Here is a 16,735-nt window from a genome sequence, read left to right as displayed (position 1 = left end):
CCTAAACCTCCAACCCTGCTTCCATAAACTTAAATTTCTCAATTGCTCCATAACCCTAAACTTCCTAAACCTATAACCCCCCTTTTGCTAAATAAAATTAAAAATCACTTCCAGCTCCCTAACTCAAAAACTCCCTTCTCACTCCTTAATGCTAAAATTCCTCTTTCCTACAGCTGTCACACTTACTTTGCATGACCTTAAATTGTGTCTTCAAGCAGGGTGCAGCAACCACTTGCCTGAACTCATATTTCAGTTCAAACGTTAATGGCAGCCTGTACAACCTTGAGACCCTGACCTTGATTCACTAGTCTTCAAATGTTTGGGACTTGAGTACTTGTAGTAGGACCTATTAAAACTGGAATACAAGTTAAAGATGAAGTTTAAAAACATATTATTTGTCTCCTATTGCAGATTTTCATACACATTACATATCAGCTTGGTTTAGAAAATATTGTTGTAGGGTTCTGAATAAGTTTATTCTGTATCTGAAAAGTATACTTTGAAATACTGAACAACAGACAGAACACTGAAATTCCTTCCTTCCTGCAGTTTCAACATTTTTCCCTGAAGCATGAAACACGTCCAAGTGTATAAATCTGTCTATGCTTTGTATGATTGGAATCAAGATCTGATATATGTGTGCATTTCAAAAATACAAAACAGTCCTTGTAAGCTCATACTTTCATTTTATTCCCAGATTGCAATGGAAATTGAAAGAAGAAAAAAACTTGGGTCCGAATATGAAAAAATTCTTAATAAACAATATCAGTTAATGCTTGATGACTGGTATTTCCGAGAGGAACATTACGTAACATTTGTTGCTAACCTCGGTGAGGCATTAAGGTTACTGAATAGCAATGGGGAAAGCAGAAGTAAACTTTCCAACTCAGACCACAAACGGTATGCAGTAACTACGTTATTACTGTTATTTTATTTATTATATTGCAGTTATACATTTTTGCCATAGAAATACTGCTGCTTAGCTAACTAGACTTTGTTTCCAAAAGCTGTAACTATTCCATTATTTTAGAAATGATTATCTGATGTACAAATTGAATAGCAATTTGAAGGGTGACTTGATAAAATGTTGTCATTTTCATTTGGTTGCAGCAATCACCTAGGACTGCACTGTTCATTTATAACTACATATGCACATGATGAGCTCCGCTGAATCTATATAAATCACATTTCTGTGAGTCAGAATGTGTACACAAGAAAAAAAAAAAAAACAAGGGCATAAAAAATCAGTGAAGTGCTCATAAAGCACATGTAATGAGCCAAGAACACATTATAAAGAACAGAGGCATCTCAAGTTATTTGCTTTAGATCTTTTATTTACATTTATTCAGACATCTTCAGAAAAGAGCATAAAGGGGTTAACAGCAAGAAAATACTAAACAGTTACAAAAACTTGATCAATGAACCAATCAAAGAACTTCAAAAGTGAACAATTAAAAACACAAAGCATGAAGTTATACAAGTACATAAAAATGTTTAAATGAAACTACACACACACACACACGTGTGTGTGTGTGTGTGTGTGTGTGTGTGTGTGTGTGTGTGTGTGTGTGTGTGTGTGTGTGTAGATATATCTATATATAGCATTTATGAAATTTGTGAATCAATAAAAGAAACAGAAAAATATAAACAGAATCCATTAAATATACTGATCCCGAGGATATTGCCAATATCCTGGCAGATCGATTTAGTGCCAACTTCACCCCCTAAAGGGCCCATCTCCATACCAAAAGATTGCCAAATTCCGGTAATCACGGCCACACAGGTAGAAACTGCACTCTCCAAAGCTAAGAATACAGCATCCATGGGACCAGATGACATCCCAGGCTGTGTACTACATGAACTACAAAATGAACTGGCACCTCAACTAAGTGTCATGTTTAATCATAGCCTCACCTCAGGCTTTGTGCCCACTGAGTGGTGCACAGCTACAGTTATCCCACTCTACAAGGGGGGATCTGCCTTGGATCCCGGGAACTACCGTCCCATCCATCTGACAAGCCTGATCTACAAGGGCATGGAATGCATTATCATGGAACTTATAAACAAAGACATTGGCAACCTTCAAACACTGGACCCCACCCAGTTTGGGTTTGTGAAGGGTCGATCTTGTCTCCTGAATCTGATTGACTTCTTCAAATTAGTCTCCAGAGCTGTGGACGAGGGTAAGGCAGGCCACACAGCCTATCTGGACCTCGCCAAGGCCTTTGACACCATCCCCCACTCTGGAATCATAGATAAACTTACTAAGCTGGGCATAAATCCCTACTTCACTCGATGGGTTGCCAACTGGCTTACTGACAGAACCCAAACTGTAAAAGTAGCCGACTCCAAATCCAGCTCCAGACAAGTGACAAGTGGAGTACCTCAGGGTTCAGTCCTGGGACCACTCTTGTTTGGCATCTACTTCTCTGAAGAATAGGCCAACACTAAGGGACTCTGGCTAACAAAGTTCGCAGATGACTGCAAACTGGGAGCCATTATCGAATCCCCATATAATGTGGATATTCTACAAAAGGGCCTTACAGAAACAGATGCCTGGTGCTAGAGCCATGGGCTCAAGCTTAATGCCAAGAAATGTATAGTTATCCCCTTTGGAAAAAAACATGTCCCCATGAATTACCACATAGGTGGCAGGACACTAAACATTGAAAATGTGATGAGAGACTTAGGGACACAGGTGGACAGTGGTCTCACTTTCGATAACCACATTGCCACATCAGTCAGGAAATCCTTCTATGTGGCACACCTCATCACTAAAGGCTTTTCATTCAGAAAAAAGGAGGTCATTGTCCCACTGTACTCATCCCTCATTAGACCCATAATAGAATATAATGACCCGTTTGGTATGTACCTCACAAGACGTCTGTAACAGCTGGAAAGGCCACAGAAATACCTCACTAAAAGAATCACAGGCCTAAAGCAGATGCCATATGCTGACCATCTAAAAAAACTCCAACTATACTCTGTGGCATATTGTCTGCTCAGAGGCGATCTCTGCTTAACATACAAGGCCATGTCAAACCCTGAGCTGTTGGACATGCTCTACTTAAAGAAATCCCAATCCCTCAGAGTCACATGCTCCAGGGATCTAAACCTTGTCATCACAATGAACAAAACATGCTGGAGGGATAGGTTCCTGACCCAGAGACTCCCCATACTCTGGAATAGACTGCCCATACATGTGAAGCAGTGCACCTCATTGGCCATCTTCAAAAAGAACCTTGACGATTGGATGGGGGATAGGAAATTCATCCCGGGGATCATGTCAGTCGTCCTGCTAGACAGGGGTCCAGAGAAGTAAATATCATGGGAAGAAATATCCAGGGAATTGTTATGGCTAGGCTTGCATAGGCCCTAGGCCAATAGCCTAGTACCAACCTATGAACCTACGAACCGATATGCAGGTGTATTATCATCTTAATGAGAGACACTGTCTTTTTAAATGATCATATTACACATGTCAGAGTGATTTATAGATTTATAAATTCAGAACTAAGAACCATGGCATGCAGTTATTCTGAAAGTCAGGATTTCTTGGTGTATTGAAACTTCACTTGGGCAACTATGCTAGGAATACCAGCAGCCTTAGATGATCAGCAAATGTTACTGGCCACATTTTTAACCTTCATGATGCAGTACAGTCTACCAGTGGCTAATATATCATCACGTCTACAACTGCAAAACTGTTGGCTACTACTGTGCAGACAGTGAGAGAGAGCGGGAGAGAGGGACACCATAAAAGTGGTAATAGATGTGCTGCCCATGTATGGATTGAAAGAGGGTGTGTGGATTGCATGTCTCAGTGGATACAAAAGTTTGAGTAGAATTAACCAGCCTTCCTACAGAGAACTTTCTGTATTTCTCTGGCATTAGCCTCATGGATCCTACAGTGGAACACTTATAAGTTTTACAGACAGCATAGTAGAGTACTTTACCATAACAATATTGGAATTTTGCAACACAACCCATTTCCCTGACATCCTGTGGTCATTGAGTTCATCCACCTTGCCATCAAGGTCCCAACTGCTATACATATGTGAACTGGAAGGTTTTCAATGTCATCAGCTGCGAGGATGCATGTATTGTGCAGGGTATTTTATTTATTTGTTTATTCATTCATTCATTCAGTCATTTATTTATTTTTTATATTTGCTTACTGGGGTAGTGCACTGATCTCAGTGGGCCATTTGCATGTACAGACCTGGTGAATAGGATCTCCTAAGAAATGAACAAAACATATTTACAGGTACAAGGATATGCTAAAAACAACTATATATATATATATATATATATATATATATATATCTTTACTGATGCAAGAGTATTTCATTTAAGAAGCACAAAACATTTATCGAAAAATGGAATTATGCTTAGCAGAGCTTCATCGATAAGATGTAGCCATAATAACTGAAATGGCAGGATATAAGCATATCATTATATTGAGAGGTATGAAGTTATTAGAAGAGGCAATTCAGAATAGTTACAAGAAAGGATTCCATGGGGAGAAGACAGAGCAAAGGTGAGACTGACATGTAGAGGGAAGAGTAGTAGAAAGGATACGTATGAGACAGATGCCAAGAGAAGAGGTAAGTAGGCCGAATAAGAGGGAATAAGTAAAGGGATAACAAAACAAGATTAAGAAAGGATGAAATCAGAATAAAGGGGTGTGAGAGAGCTGAAGGGTTCATGTAATATGACCTGAGTGACTGCAGATGCACTTTGTTTGGGTGAAGAGGTGTCCCTTGAGCTGTTGCCTGAAGCCAGAGTACTTTCTGACATTGTGGATTGAGAAAGGAATGGAGTCCCATAGTTTAGGTGCTAGGATGGCGAATGCATGGTCAGTGGAATAAAGTTTAGTTCTTGGAGTTAGTAGGGTAGGTTGAGATCGAGAGATACCCCTGAGAATGTATGTGTGTGTGTGTGTGTGGGGGGGGGGGGGGGGTGAAAAATGTATGAGTGAGTGGAATGATGTCTTAGGAGAAAGGACTTTGTAAATGAATGATTCTAGTAGGAGGCTGGCTGTCAAATGTACTAAGACCCCCTTAGCTTTGGTGAGAGTTAGGCAGCAGTGTTCTTTAATGAGGGAGTTACTAATGAAATAGCCTTTATTTTTTGGAAATGGTTTGTAAGGTGGTAGAAAGTTTTTCTTTCAGGCAGCAGTTATAATGGGTAGTTCATATTTTAGTTGAGATAAGATTATTCCTTTGCCTATGGCAGCATTGGCTGGCTTGGACAGAATAGGCGATAGCTTGTTTTCCCAGAAAAGTAATGTGTTCATCTTTTTACATGAATTTTGAATGTGAAGTTGAAAGTTAAGATACTGGTCTAGCCAAATGCCAAGGTATTTGGAGGATGTGGTAGTTTGTATTGTGGTATTAATAGCATCTTTAATATTAAGGAAGCCGGGCCCTTTGGCTATTTTCAGGTTGGTTCCAAATAGCATTGCTTTTGTTTTTGAGGATTAGGTATAAGTTTCTGGGCTCTTAGCCACTGGTTTAGGGATTGGAGGTCATCTTGGAGCTGAGTTTGTATAACAGAGTGAGATATGTTTTACCTGTCAATGACCATGTCCCCTGCATAAAGAATTAAAGGTATTTGAGGGTGATCAGATTGAAGGTTGTTGATAAATATGGAAAAGAGCAGAGGGGCTAAAGTGGAACTCTGGGGGGACTCCTTTCATAAAAGGAGCTGTTTTAGAGGTGGTGGTGCCTATTTTTACCTTGAAGGATCTATTGGTGAGGAAGTCTACAAACCAAGGTTTTGCCTTGTCACTACTGCATATTTCAGTTAATTGATGAAATAGTAAGTTATGGTCAATTAGATCAAAGATTTTTAAGAGGTCAGTAAAAATGGCGCCTGTCAGGTTGCCTTTGTCCATACTGGATAGGATATCATCTGTGACTGAGTTGCTATGGTGCTGCATCCAGACCAGAATCCATGTTGCTTCTTAGATGGAAGATGGTATTATTGTAAATAAGCAGTAATTTGGTTGTAGATCATTTTTTTCTAGTACTTGATCCAAAGTGGGAAGTAATGAGAAAGTCTTGAGATAGGACAGTAATGCAAAGAAGTTTTTGGCTTAGATAGTTTTGGAATAGGGGTGGCTATTGCTGTTTTTTTTTTTGTATCTGAGGCATAATCTTATCAGTTAAGGAGAGGTTGCATATGTGAGTGAGACGACAGGAGATGAAGTCCTTACAAAGGTTAATGAACCAAGAGGCTAGGTTCTCTGAGCCTGGGGGAGTATCTATCTGTATTTTGTCCAATTGTGTTTGAGTCTCTTTAGTTCTAATCTTTTTGAAGTGGAATAGTTGGCTGTGAGGATGCTATGTTTGTGTTGTTGATGTGTGGCAGATTGCTGAACTCATTGAGGAAGTCAGTGCATGAAAGTTTGTATGTGGTGGTGGTACAGGGGTTCACAGCAGTGCAGTTGTGTTGCATTTTTTGACCAGTCAACAGATTGATTTTTCTCCAAAATCATTTAGGCTTTGCTAAATGTGAGATTTCTTTGTTTTGGTAATGGTTATTGTGTCTAATGTTGGATTGCTTGGCTAGGTCATATTACATGCAATGCATCTGTGACCACGCAAACAATGCCCATGAATCCCACAGTTCACAAACGTGATCTCTACTACTGTTTTATGCAGGGTGACTTGGCACGTGGATGCATTACTAACTGCAAATGCCAGGATACACTGTCTTCATTGAAGTAGATAGCAAGCTACTCATAATGGTGTTCACTGTTGTATGTTGCAGCTATTGTAAAATGTGCCTTGGAACTATGAATGATGAGAATAGTATTTGGAACCCCCAGCCTATGGCTTAGATGGTTACAACACTGTGCATTCAAAGACACAGAACACTGTTGAAGGTGACTTTGGAATGCATGAATCTGTTCCTTTGATACAGCTGATGACACATTGCACTATGCATCTCATACCTGTAGCCAGCTTTCATAGTGTGTGTTATGTAACCGAAGACTTTCCTACAAAAGCAGCCCCCTTCCCTCTTTTATAATGGGTGCTAACCCTAGCCCTAATGCTACCCCTTCCCCCAGCAATAACCTTACACCTTAATATCATTGAAACCTTCCTGTAACACTGCCACTATTCAGACAAATTTGAGGCTAGTGATATGGAAGGTTCTAGTTTTAATATCAGGAAAGGAAATAATTTTCCTCTCTCAATAATATTGTTTTGGGGTTTGTTTCACTATTGTGTATGAACAAACTTTTTTTGTTGGTGTTTTACATTGAACATTAGGGTGGTTCAGTTATAAACAATAGACCCATATATAAATACAATTTATATATATACAAATACACATGTATGTATGTATATGTATATATATATATATATATATATATATATATATATATATATATATATATATATATATGTGCAAACCAAGGTAGAACACTGATCCATGTTAACCTCTGTCAAGCTCAAAACATTTTAGTGGTAGAGCTTATGGCTTGGCCTCAAGTGGATAATATATTATGTGCGCCTGCAAGCTAGGGGCATCTGTTTGCACCAGGCCAACTTTTTCACTTTTTAATGGAAGAGGCCATGACTGCTGGAGGCCTGAGTCAACAAAGGCAAAAAATGTTGCTGGATACAGGAAAGGTAAACAAACAACCTGCTGTAAGGGCTATGATATTATCCTAAATCTACATTTTCTAGGAGACAAATATTTAAGCAGTCACTCTAGGTTTTCTGTGCAGTACTACATGTTGTTATAATGGCACAGAGGTGGAGCTAGGGTGAGGTAAACAGGGGGTGGCTGCCCTGGTTGCAAGTCTTAGGGGGCATAATCATCAGATGATGATGCTGTGGAAGTGCAGTGGTACCATTCAGAACTGGGGGTTTTGTCACATGATGCACATATTGCATGGCACTTTACTTGCAGCAAGCTGCTTGGTAGAGTTATGGCAAGTGGTTTGTTACAGTTTCAGAGCAGATTTTTTTTTTGATCCTCAACTCTGAGAAGACTTTAATTTTTAGAGTCTGGAGGGCATCAGGTTAGGGAGCTATACAATGCACCAGATAACTTTGCTATATAACAAATTGTGAAGGGATAATCATGGCATTTTGGGTTAAAGAGGAGGGACTACTCAGCCTGGAAAAGGCCTAGCTCTGTTGTTTAGAGGGATATAGCTAAGATTGTATTCCTCTGTTGTTTAGAGTGATACAGCCCTAGCTATGATCCATACAACTCAACTTCGCATTGCAGCACAGATGCTAGAAAAGCCAAACAGGGAAGGTGGTAAGACAGAGTGGCCAGTATTGGCTTGCCTATCCTAGCACAGAGTTTGCTTAAGCATTTGGCTGTTTCACTACATACAAGTAGAAACATGAAGGCAATGAAGCTGCAGCAGTTAATTGGCTGATATGGGTCTGGCTTATCAAGATGGTGACAAAAGTCCTCATTTGTATGTGAGTGAGTACATTTGCATGGAAGAGGAGGACACAGTATGCCCCTGCAGTGACACTGGCACTTACATCAACCACAAAGGGTGGGGTTTGGGTCTACAATACAAATACCCTCATTACTTGCACTGTTCTATGTAAATGAGAGCATAAATAACCTCTAAAACTACCTGGCCTTGTCTGGAGGTTCTCACCACTGAAGCAGAAAGTCCCTGAGTGTCAGGTGAATACATAGGATCAAGAAAATTAGAATAGAAATTGATGTTTGTACTGGGCATGGTCAGAAAAAGGACTTAAAAAAATCTGTGGAAAAATTCTGACTGTTGAGTTGTTCTTGTATTTGTGGCCCAAGGTCCTTCCCCTGTCCTGCAGCTGTAACATCAGAGCAACAAATGTAGGAGTTTGGTGTAACTCTGGAGTGCAGTTGTCAGTTAATGACAAAAAAGTCACAGATCAATTAAAGCTGGTCTATAGAATCCATAGACTTTACACCCAATGCAAAAAAATGCCACTAAAAATATATTAATTATCCATCTAGAATATATTCTTCTTCTAATTTTGCTCCATATTTGTAAAAGCATCATAGCTCCACAAGCTACAGCTACTTGTTTGTAGAATCATTACCTTCTCAAGCCTTTTAGAGAACCAAGTCTGTGACTGACTGCCTTGCTAAAACTGGCTAGCTGTCCACTGTAAAGGAATGGTTTTCTTTTCATTTTTATTTCACATAAACTATTTTAGGAGACCAAGTATACTGCACTAGCAGGTGAACTAACCAGATCTCTCCTAGCCCAAAGCATAGTTAAAAAAGAGAGAAAGAGAAACAATTTGCACAAAGTAGAAACTGTGAAATATGACAAATAAAAGCTACATCAATGTTTTTTTTCTACTGCATAATATTAATATTAATTTAGGGAAATCATATTGCAGCTTCTGGGAGCAAGGTGCAAGAGGGAGCACTGTTTGGTCAGCTGGAAAGAGCTCAAATAATTAAAGCAACATGGGTAATGATTATATGAATGCGATTGCATAACTTAATTCTTGTATTGTAGCAGTGCCAGCAGTATAGCAGTATGTCTCTTTCTGCACATTGGCGAGGATAGTACATGGTTCATTTGGACCATGATAGGGCAGTACATACATTCAATGGGTCAGGTATCCAGTAAGGCACAATCTCTGTTACTACTCCAAAAGGTTGCCACTTCACTTTGTTTATAAGCTATTATTTGTGGTCTGTTCTACATTCTGGTCCATAGCATAGTTTAGCTGGAGGTATTCCACGAGCCACTGAACTATAGATCAAGCCCACTATGATGATATACACTTACATTTACAGCTGCATGTGAGTTCTCCTCTCACCATCCACCACATATAAGCCTAATACGTGCAGTGCTTTGTACTGCTGGAAGGAGGGCATTTGGTATCCTGAAGAGTTTGACTAGCAGCATAGATACCACACAGCATGTGTATATTCCATTGCATGCATTCCCCGACCCCCACATATTCAAAACTCCCCAGGTATGCAAACATGACTCCACCTTGTGCATCTATTTTATTATTAGCCTTAGATTATTTAGGTGACATGCACATTAATAAGCTGTGGACACAATATATTTTTTCTGCTTGTTCTTAGGGTCTTTGATGTAGATATAAAACAATGCAGGTTTTGCTGTAGTACTGCAGATGCTGTAAGGATTGTTACAGTTATTGTATCGTGTCCTTTGGTCTGCTTTGTATTTCCTTACAGCTATAAGTCCCTCTTCTGGGGTTTAAGCAGCATTGACTATAAAACACTCACCCCTGCACTACCTGATAAGAGAAAATTATGAGAGTCAAGCAAAAGGGACCCTTACCTACAACAGAGTAGAGCATGTTGGAGCAGGCAATGCAACAACAGTTTCAGCTCTACCTGCATATGACCACAGAGATTCTGTGGGTGTTGTCCCAAATGTTAGTGCCCTGAGGTTCTTAATGGGTCTTGAACAGTGATCAGTGAAATAGTTTAGAATGGTATCACGCAACACTTTGTGAGCTACAAGCATCTTCTCAGGGTGCCTACTTACAGCTGTTTCTGTGTGACATTAGTCTGCTGGTAGCAACCTGCCCTATTCCCTTATGTGTATGTTGCTCTCACACTGCCTTATTCTCTTTCCTGTATGTTGCTCTCACACTGCCTTATTCACTTTCCTGTATGTTGCTCTCACACTGCCTTATTCACTTTCCTGTATGTTGCTCTCACACTGCCCTATTCCCTTTCCTGTATGTTGCTCTCACACTGCCTTATTCACTTTCCTGTATGTTGCTCTCACACTGCCCTATTCCCTTTCCTGTATGTTGCTCTCACACTGCCCTATTCCCTTTCCTGTATGTTGCTCTCACACTGCCTTATTCACTTTCCTGTTTGTTGCTCTCACACTGCCTTATTCACTTTCTTGTATGTTTCTCTCACACTGCCCTATTCCCTTTCCTGTATGTTGCTCTCACACTGCCCTATTCCCTTTCCTGTATGTTGCTCTCACACCGCCTTATTCACTTTTCTGTATGTTGCTCTCACACTGCCTTATTCACTTTCCTGTATGTTGCTCTCACACTGCCTTATTCACTTTCCTGTATGTTGCTCTCACACTGCCTTATTCACTTTCCTGTATGTTGCTCTCACACTGCCTTATTCACTTTCCTGTATGTTGCTCTCACACTGCCCTATTCCCTTTTCTGTATGTTGCTCTCACATTGCCTTATTCCCTTTCCTGTATGTTGCTCTCACACTGCCTTATTCACTTTCCTGTATGCTGCTCTCACACTGCCTTATTCACTTTCCTGTATGTTGCTCTCACACTACCCTATTCACTTTCCTGTATGTTGCTCTCACACTGCCTTTTTCACTTTCCTGTATGTTGCTCTCACATTGCCTTATTAACTTTCTTGTATGTTACTCTACTCATTGTCAGTGTCTTTTTATGTTTCACACCTCTTTATAAACTTTCCTCTGATATATGCTAATTTATTTCTGTAAGTCATGTACTTATGGATATCATATATCTATTTCTGACTCTGTGACAATTTACTGTTATGACATTGCACTATAAATAAGTAATGTCATCTTGTTATGTAATTTTCTTTCTTTCTTTCTTTCTTTCTTTATTTATTTCCTCTACTTGACATGATAGCCTGACTGGGCAATGTGCATTTTCAATGAAAGCGCAGAGAGAAAAGCTTCAATACAAAACTTAGAACAATATTTACTTTCAAATGTCCATATATTTCGAAATTTTTTAATTTTTCACAAATATACTAGATATCATGAGTGAATGAATTTCTATAGTATGCCAAGAGAGAAAAAACAATAAAACAATACATGTATATAGAATTTTATATGCACACAGATCTGAGAAGCAATTTAAGTTGAAAAGAGATAAAATGATATTCAGGATGTATACCAAATGCATAGGATGCACAATGTATACATAGGACAATATAGCTCCCTAGCTGAGATGCAAGGCCTCATACTGTTAGTTTTAACACTTTGAAAATTAAAGTGTGAACTGAATTAAAAAGCAAATTGTAAAATTTCCTGCATCACTTCCATCTTGCTCACCTATTTCCTGCTACTTATATATATTAACTCTGACAAGCTATCACTCACGCTAGGGAAAGTATTCTGTGATACCAAACTCTGAAAATTGCTATGTCTTCCCCACATTGGCACTACAGTTCTCACTGTTGCACGACTCAAATGATCCACGTACTTCTCAGATGTTTAAGAGGCAGCAAGACATTACATGCGCACATATACCAATCACTCTCTCTATATAGCTATATATATCTATATATCTATATCTATATATCTATATATATATATATATATATATATATATATATATATATATATATATAGGGTCTCTATTATAACATCGAAATCTACAAAGATCGAATGGTATAATATTGAACCCTAAACACCGAAATCCGCAAACATCGAACAGTCAGAATAGCGATTTTTTTCCCAGGGAAAAAAAAATCGCTATTCCGAGAAACATACACACAACACAAACACACACAAAAAACAGCAATCCACACACATACACTTAAAATCCTACACCTAAACCTAAACTAAACTTTATATACACTACTAGCTATCCACTTAACTTAACCCGACCCTAACCCTAAGGTCCGTCACTATCGCGCACTCACCTCACCTGCGCCCTAACCCTAACTCACCTAACCCTCCCCCTAACCCTAACCTACACACAACCGCACACTTACCTGACCTGCGCCTAACCCTAACTCACCTAACCCATCCCCTAACCTACACACAATCGCAACCTTACCTGACCCGTGCCCTAGCCCTAACGTCCACACAACCGCACACTTACCTGACCCGCTCCTTAATCCTAACTCACCTAACCCGCCTCCTAACCCTAACCTACACACAATCACACACTTACCTGAACCCGACCCATAACTTTCCAACATATCGAATGCTGAAAACAGCGAAGCCACAGCAACAGCCCACCAAATTCTTTCCCTAGGAAAGAATTCAGTGTCCTGCACCTTTGCTGTTTTCAGCGTTTGACAAAACTGGTTCGATATTATAACATTCAAACTTTATAAAAGTCGATGTTATAATATAGACCCTATATATATGGGTCTAATTTGTTTAGTTGAATCTCATTTCACAGAATTTCTTATCACCTTGACCACTTCGCTGAAAACTCAAATTACTGAAAACTCATTTCACTGAATCTCATTTCACTGAACTGCAGTTAGTATATATGGCACTGTGTAGAGTACTGTAAGGCAAGTAAAAGGTATATGGCCTTTTCCCCACTGTAGTGCGATCCTGGAGTTAGTATATATATCCCACTACTCAACCCTGCTGAACTTCATAGGCATACTAGAGTCCTAATGATGACCTTAACACTCTTACTTGGTTGCACTCACTATGTGCTAGCTAAACCTAAAGTTCCTGATCACTCTTAAAACCTAAAACTCCACTCTGGTTCCTTAACCTTAAATTCTCTTTCTGCACCATAAATCTAACCCCCCCCCCCCCAACTCCCTAAACATAAAATTACCCTCCTTCTCCCTAAACCTAAATTCCCCTAAACTGCTGTGATGCCCTGCCCTACGTTACCATCTCCTCACACTCCCTACATGTGGCTGCTATACTTAAACTGCCCGAACTTGGCTACAGTGGTCAGGTGAGGTGAGACAGCTCCAGTCACACAATATGGATGCTGCACCTCACCAGAATATGTAGTCAAGTTCAAGGAGTAGTAGCAATCTGTGCAAGCCATAACACACTTGAGTCCCTGGCTTTGAAAAATTAGACTTTTGAGTGCTTGGGAGCTGGATGCTTGGAGTTGACCCTATATGCGTGTATAACTATATGGATGGATATACTGAAGTAAGTCTAAACGTCAGCAAATTGGAACTAAAACATTGACCAGACAAGCATAATACAAATAAAAAAGATAGACAATCTAGCTCACCCACTCTGAGGCAGAACATTGGAACATGCAAACAACCCCCCGCCAATAATTATATATACTAACTCTAAGATCACATACTCTCTGGGGTAGAATTATATCCCCAGGCCTTGCACACCTGTCTGTCATCTGTTTTGTCAATAAAATAGATGCCAACATTTGGGAGTTTTTATTGTAACAAGCACTTGCTGACATATATATGAGTGTGTGTGTGTGTGTGTGTGTGTGTGTGTGTGTGTGTGTGTGTGTGTGTGTGTGTGTGTGTGTGTGTATGTATATATATATATATATATATATATATATATATATATATATATATATATATATATATATATATATATGGGTCCACTTTGTAAACTCGAAATACTGAAATCTCGAATTTCAGTATTTTGAGTAAAGAAAGCCGAATACTCACATTTCCGAAACCAGCAGAAGTGCGAAATTCAAACTACCGAAGCACGGATATTTTGAATTTCTGCTTCTGGTGGTATGGAATGTGGATGTTTGGGTTTAATTTTGGTAAGTTTGTGTGTGTAAGTATGTTGGTTAGGGGTTTAGTGTGTAAGTGTGTGTTGTGACTGTTATGTGTTTGAGGGACTGTAAGATGTGTGTGTGTGTGTGTGAGTTTCGTTTGTGTTATTGTTTGTGCAATCTCGGATTTAGAATATATAAGTGAGGGGGTGCAGCGGGACTTGCCCCCCTGCTTATTTGTAGTTTAGATGAGTTTGTTTGATTGTGGGGGGGGGTTGTGTATGTTTATATGTGTACTCTATGTGTAGCGTGGGTACGGGATTTTGAATTTCGCGGTTGTGTGTTTGCGGCTTTGTGGTTTCGGAATACTGAAATTTGAGATTTCAGTATTTCAAAATTACAAAGTAGACCCATGTATATATATATATATATATATATATATATATATATATATATATATATATATATATATATATATATATATATATATATATATATATATATATATATATATATATATATATGTATAGCAATATGTAAGTTGATTAAAGTTCATCACTCTCAAAAGATTAACTTTACAATACTCATTCTCCAAGACATAAACTTTTGAGTATGCAAATCCAAAATCAATGTTCTATGGAGCAAGCCCCCTTGCACCCCTGCTTCATTCCCTGCTACACAGATATCTTTACTTCCTTCACTTCTGTAGCAACAATCAGCTGTTCTGTTCATCTGTCAAACATTACCCAATTCAATCCAGATACAGGGCTGATATAAATAAATATATATATATATATATATATATATATATATATATATATATATATTCACTTTATATCCTCAAAATACTGAAATGTCGAAATTCAGTATTTCGAGGCTATAAAGTCGAAATCTTAAAACAATGAAAACTCAGAAGTGCGAAATTCAAAATCTCACACACCGGAGATTTTGAATTTCGCACTTCTACTCCACACACACACACACACACACACACACACACACACACACACACACACACACACACACATACACCTTCCTCCCCACGCACAAACACAAGCTCTCTACTACATAAAAGCAGGGGGGCAAACTGAAACGTCTAGGAACAAATGAGAAAATGCTTACATCTTTTGTTTTATTTGCTTTATATTAACGTTTCAGTGTGCTCCATCAAGACCATGTTTGCTACCTCATTGTTGGATTATTGGACTTTACTGTTGTTGGTTCTTTGAGGTGCTTAATTCTCCGACTCAGTTGTTATTTGCCTGTATTTGCCAATAATATGTGCATCTGTGCACGGCAGATCTAAATTTAAAAAATTAAATGATTATTACTCGGTTTGTTTTTCATGTTATTTTTCACCATTTGTCATGTTCCAGTGTCCATCTTCAATCTGCACAGTAATATGAAGAGGAAGTAGGCATGTTCCTTTACATTATAAATGGTAGGAGTGCCTTTTCCATTTTCCATGTTCTTCAACTCACTTTCCTCAAATGGTGTTAAGTGGCAAACCCTACTGTTCATGCATGCATTACCACACACACAATACCTCTCAGCTGTTTATATTTTTGCATAATGTCCTGCTTTTTGCCTCAGATTTTTGGTCTCTTCTCCATAAAATTTGTGATTTTCTTGAAAATCACTGAAGACTGAAGTCACTAAATAATGACATACATTTGAGTTTCAGACCTCATATCCTTCAGAAAATGGATGCTAATCCAAAATCTGTTTTTCTATATACTTTTTAAGTCTATAAGAACAGCACTACAAATTTGTCCCTGATTTTGGGCCTCTGTCTCCCCATTATTTTTGGCATTGTCATGATTTGAGATTGAGAGGTATGGCACACACATACAACTGCAGATGACCTACCTTAATAGTCTCTAAGTTTACATACCTGAGCTAGAGCTTCTGTTCTCCATTAATGACTGTAATGTAGAAATAAAGCCAATCATAGGAGGGGCAAACTAGCACTAAACAAGTCACTTCCTGCCCCAACACAACAGGTGTCACCTTCATTGTCCACCACTCCTACTCCAGCCTGTATTGTAATTATTGTTCATGTAAACACTGAAAAACAGATAATTCTATAGTATTCTCATTCATATATAATGTGTAATAAGACAAAGTGTTTCAGAATTGCAGAGCGAACAAGTGCACTTATCCTCAGTATGAGCACGGCTGTCACCAAAGAATGCCAGCGGCTAAAGGCTTGGGGGCTTTTGGGAGATGGAACAGGAGCAAGACTAATAAACAAGGAGACGGTGCAAGTAGTTACTAAAGAGGAACTAGTAGGTAAGTCCATTAAATCATTTATTTATTAAATAATTT

General features: G+C 38.9%; 1 protein-coding gene across 1 annotated transcript in view; it reads left to right on the top strand.

Moving 5' to 3' along the window:
• The window catches only part of LOC122808494, a 666,541-nt gene that overhangs the window by 16,442 nt on the left and 633,364 nt on the right, over positions 1–16,735 (top strand). Inside the window, exons 4-5 of the mRNA XM_044079450.1 lie at positions 698–900; positions 16,542–16,699. Coding sequence (XP_043935385.1) covers positions 698–900; positions 16,542–16,699 — 361 coding nt within the window. The remainder of the gene's footprint in view (positions 1–697; positions 901–16,541; positions 16,700–16,735) is intronic.

This window comes from Protopterus annectens, chromosome 8.part0 (assembly GCF_019279795.1).
Source record: "Protopterus annectens isolate FY-2018-M chromosome 8.part0, PAN1.0, whole genome shotgun sequence".
In the NCBI taxonomy this organism is placed as follows: domain Eukaryota; kingdom Metazoa; phylum Chordata; order Ceratodontiformes; family Protopteridae; genus Protopterus; species Protopterus annectens.
This window is presented reverse-complemented; position numbering and strand designations above follow the sequence as displayed.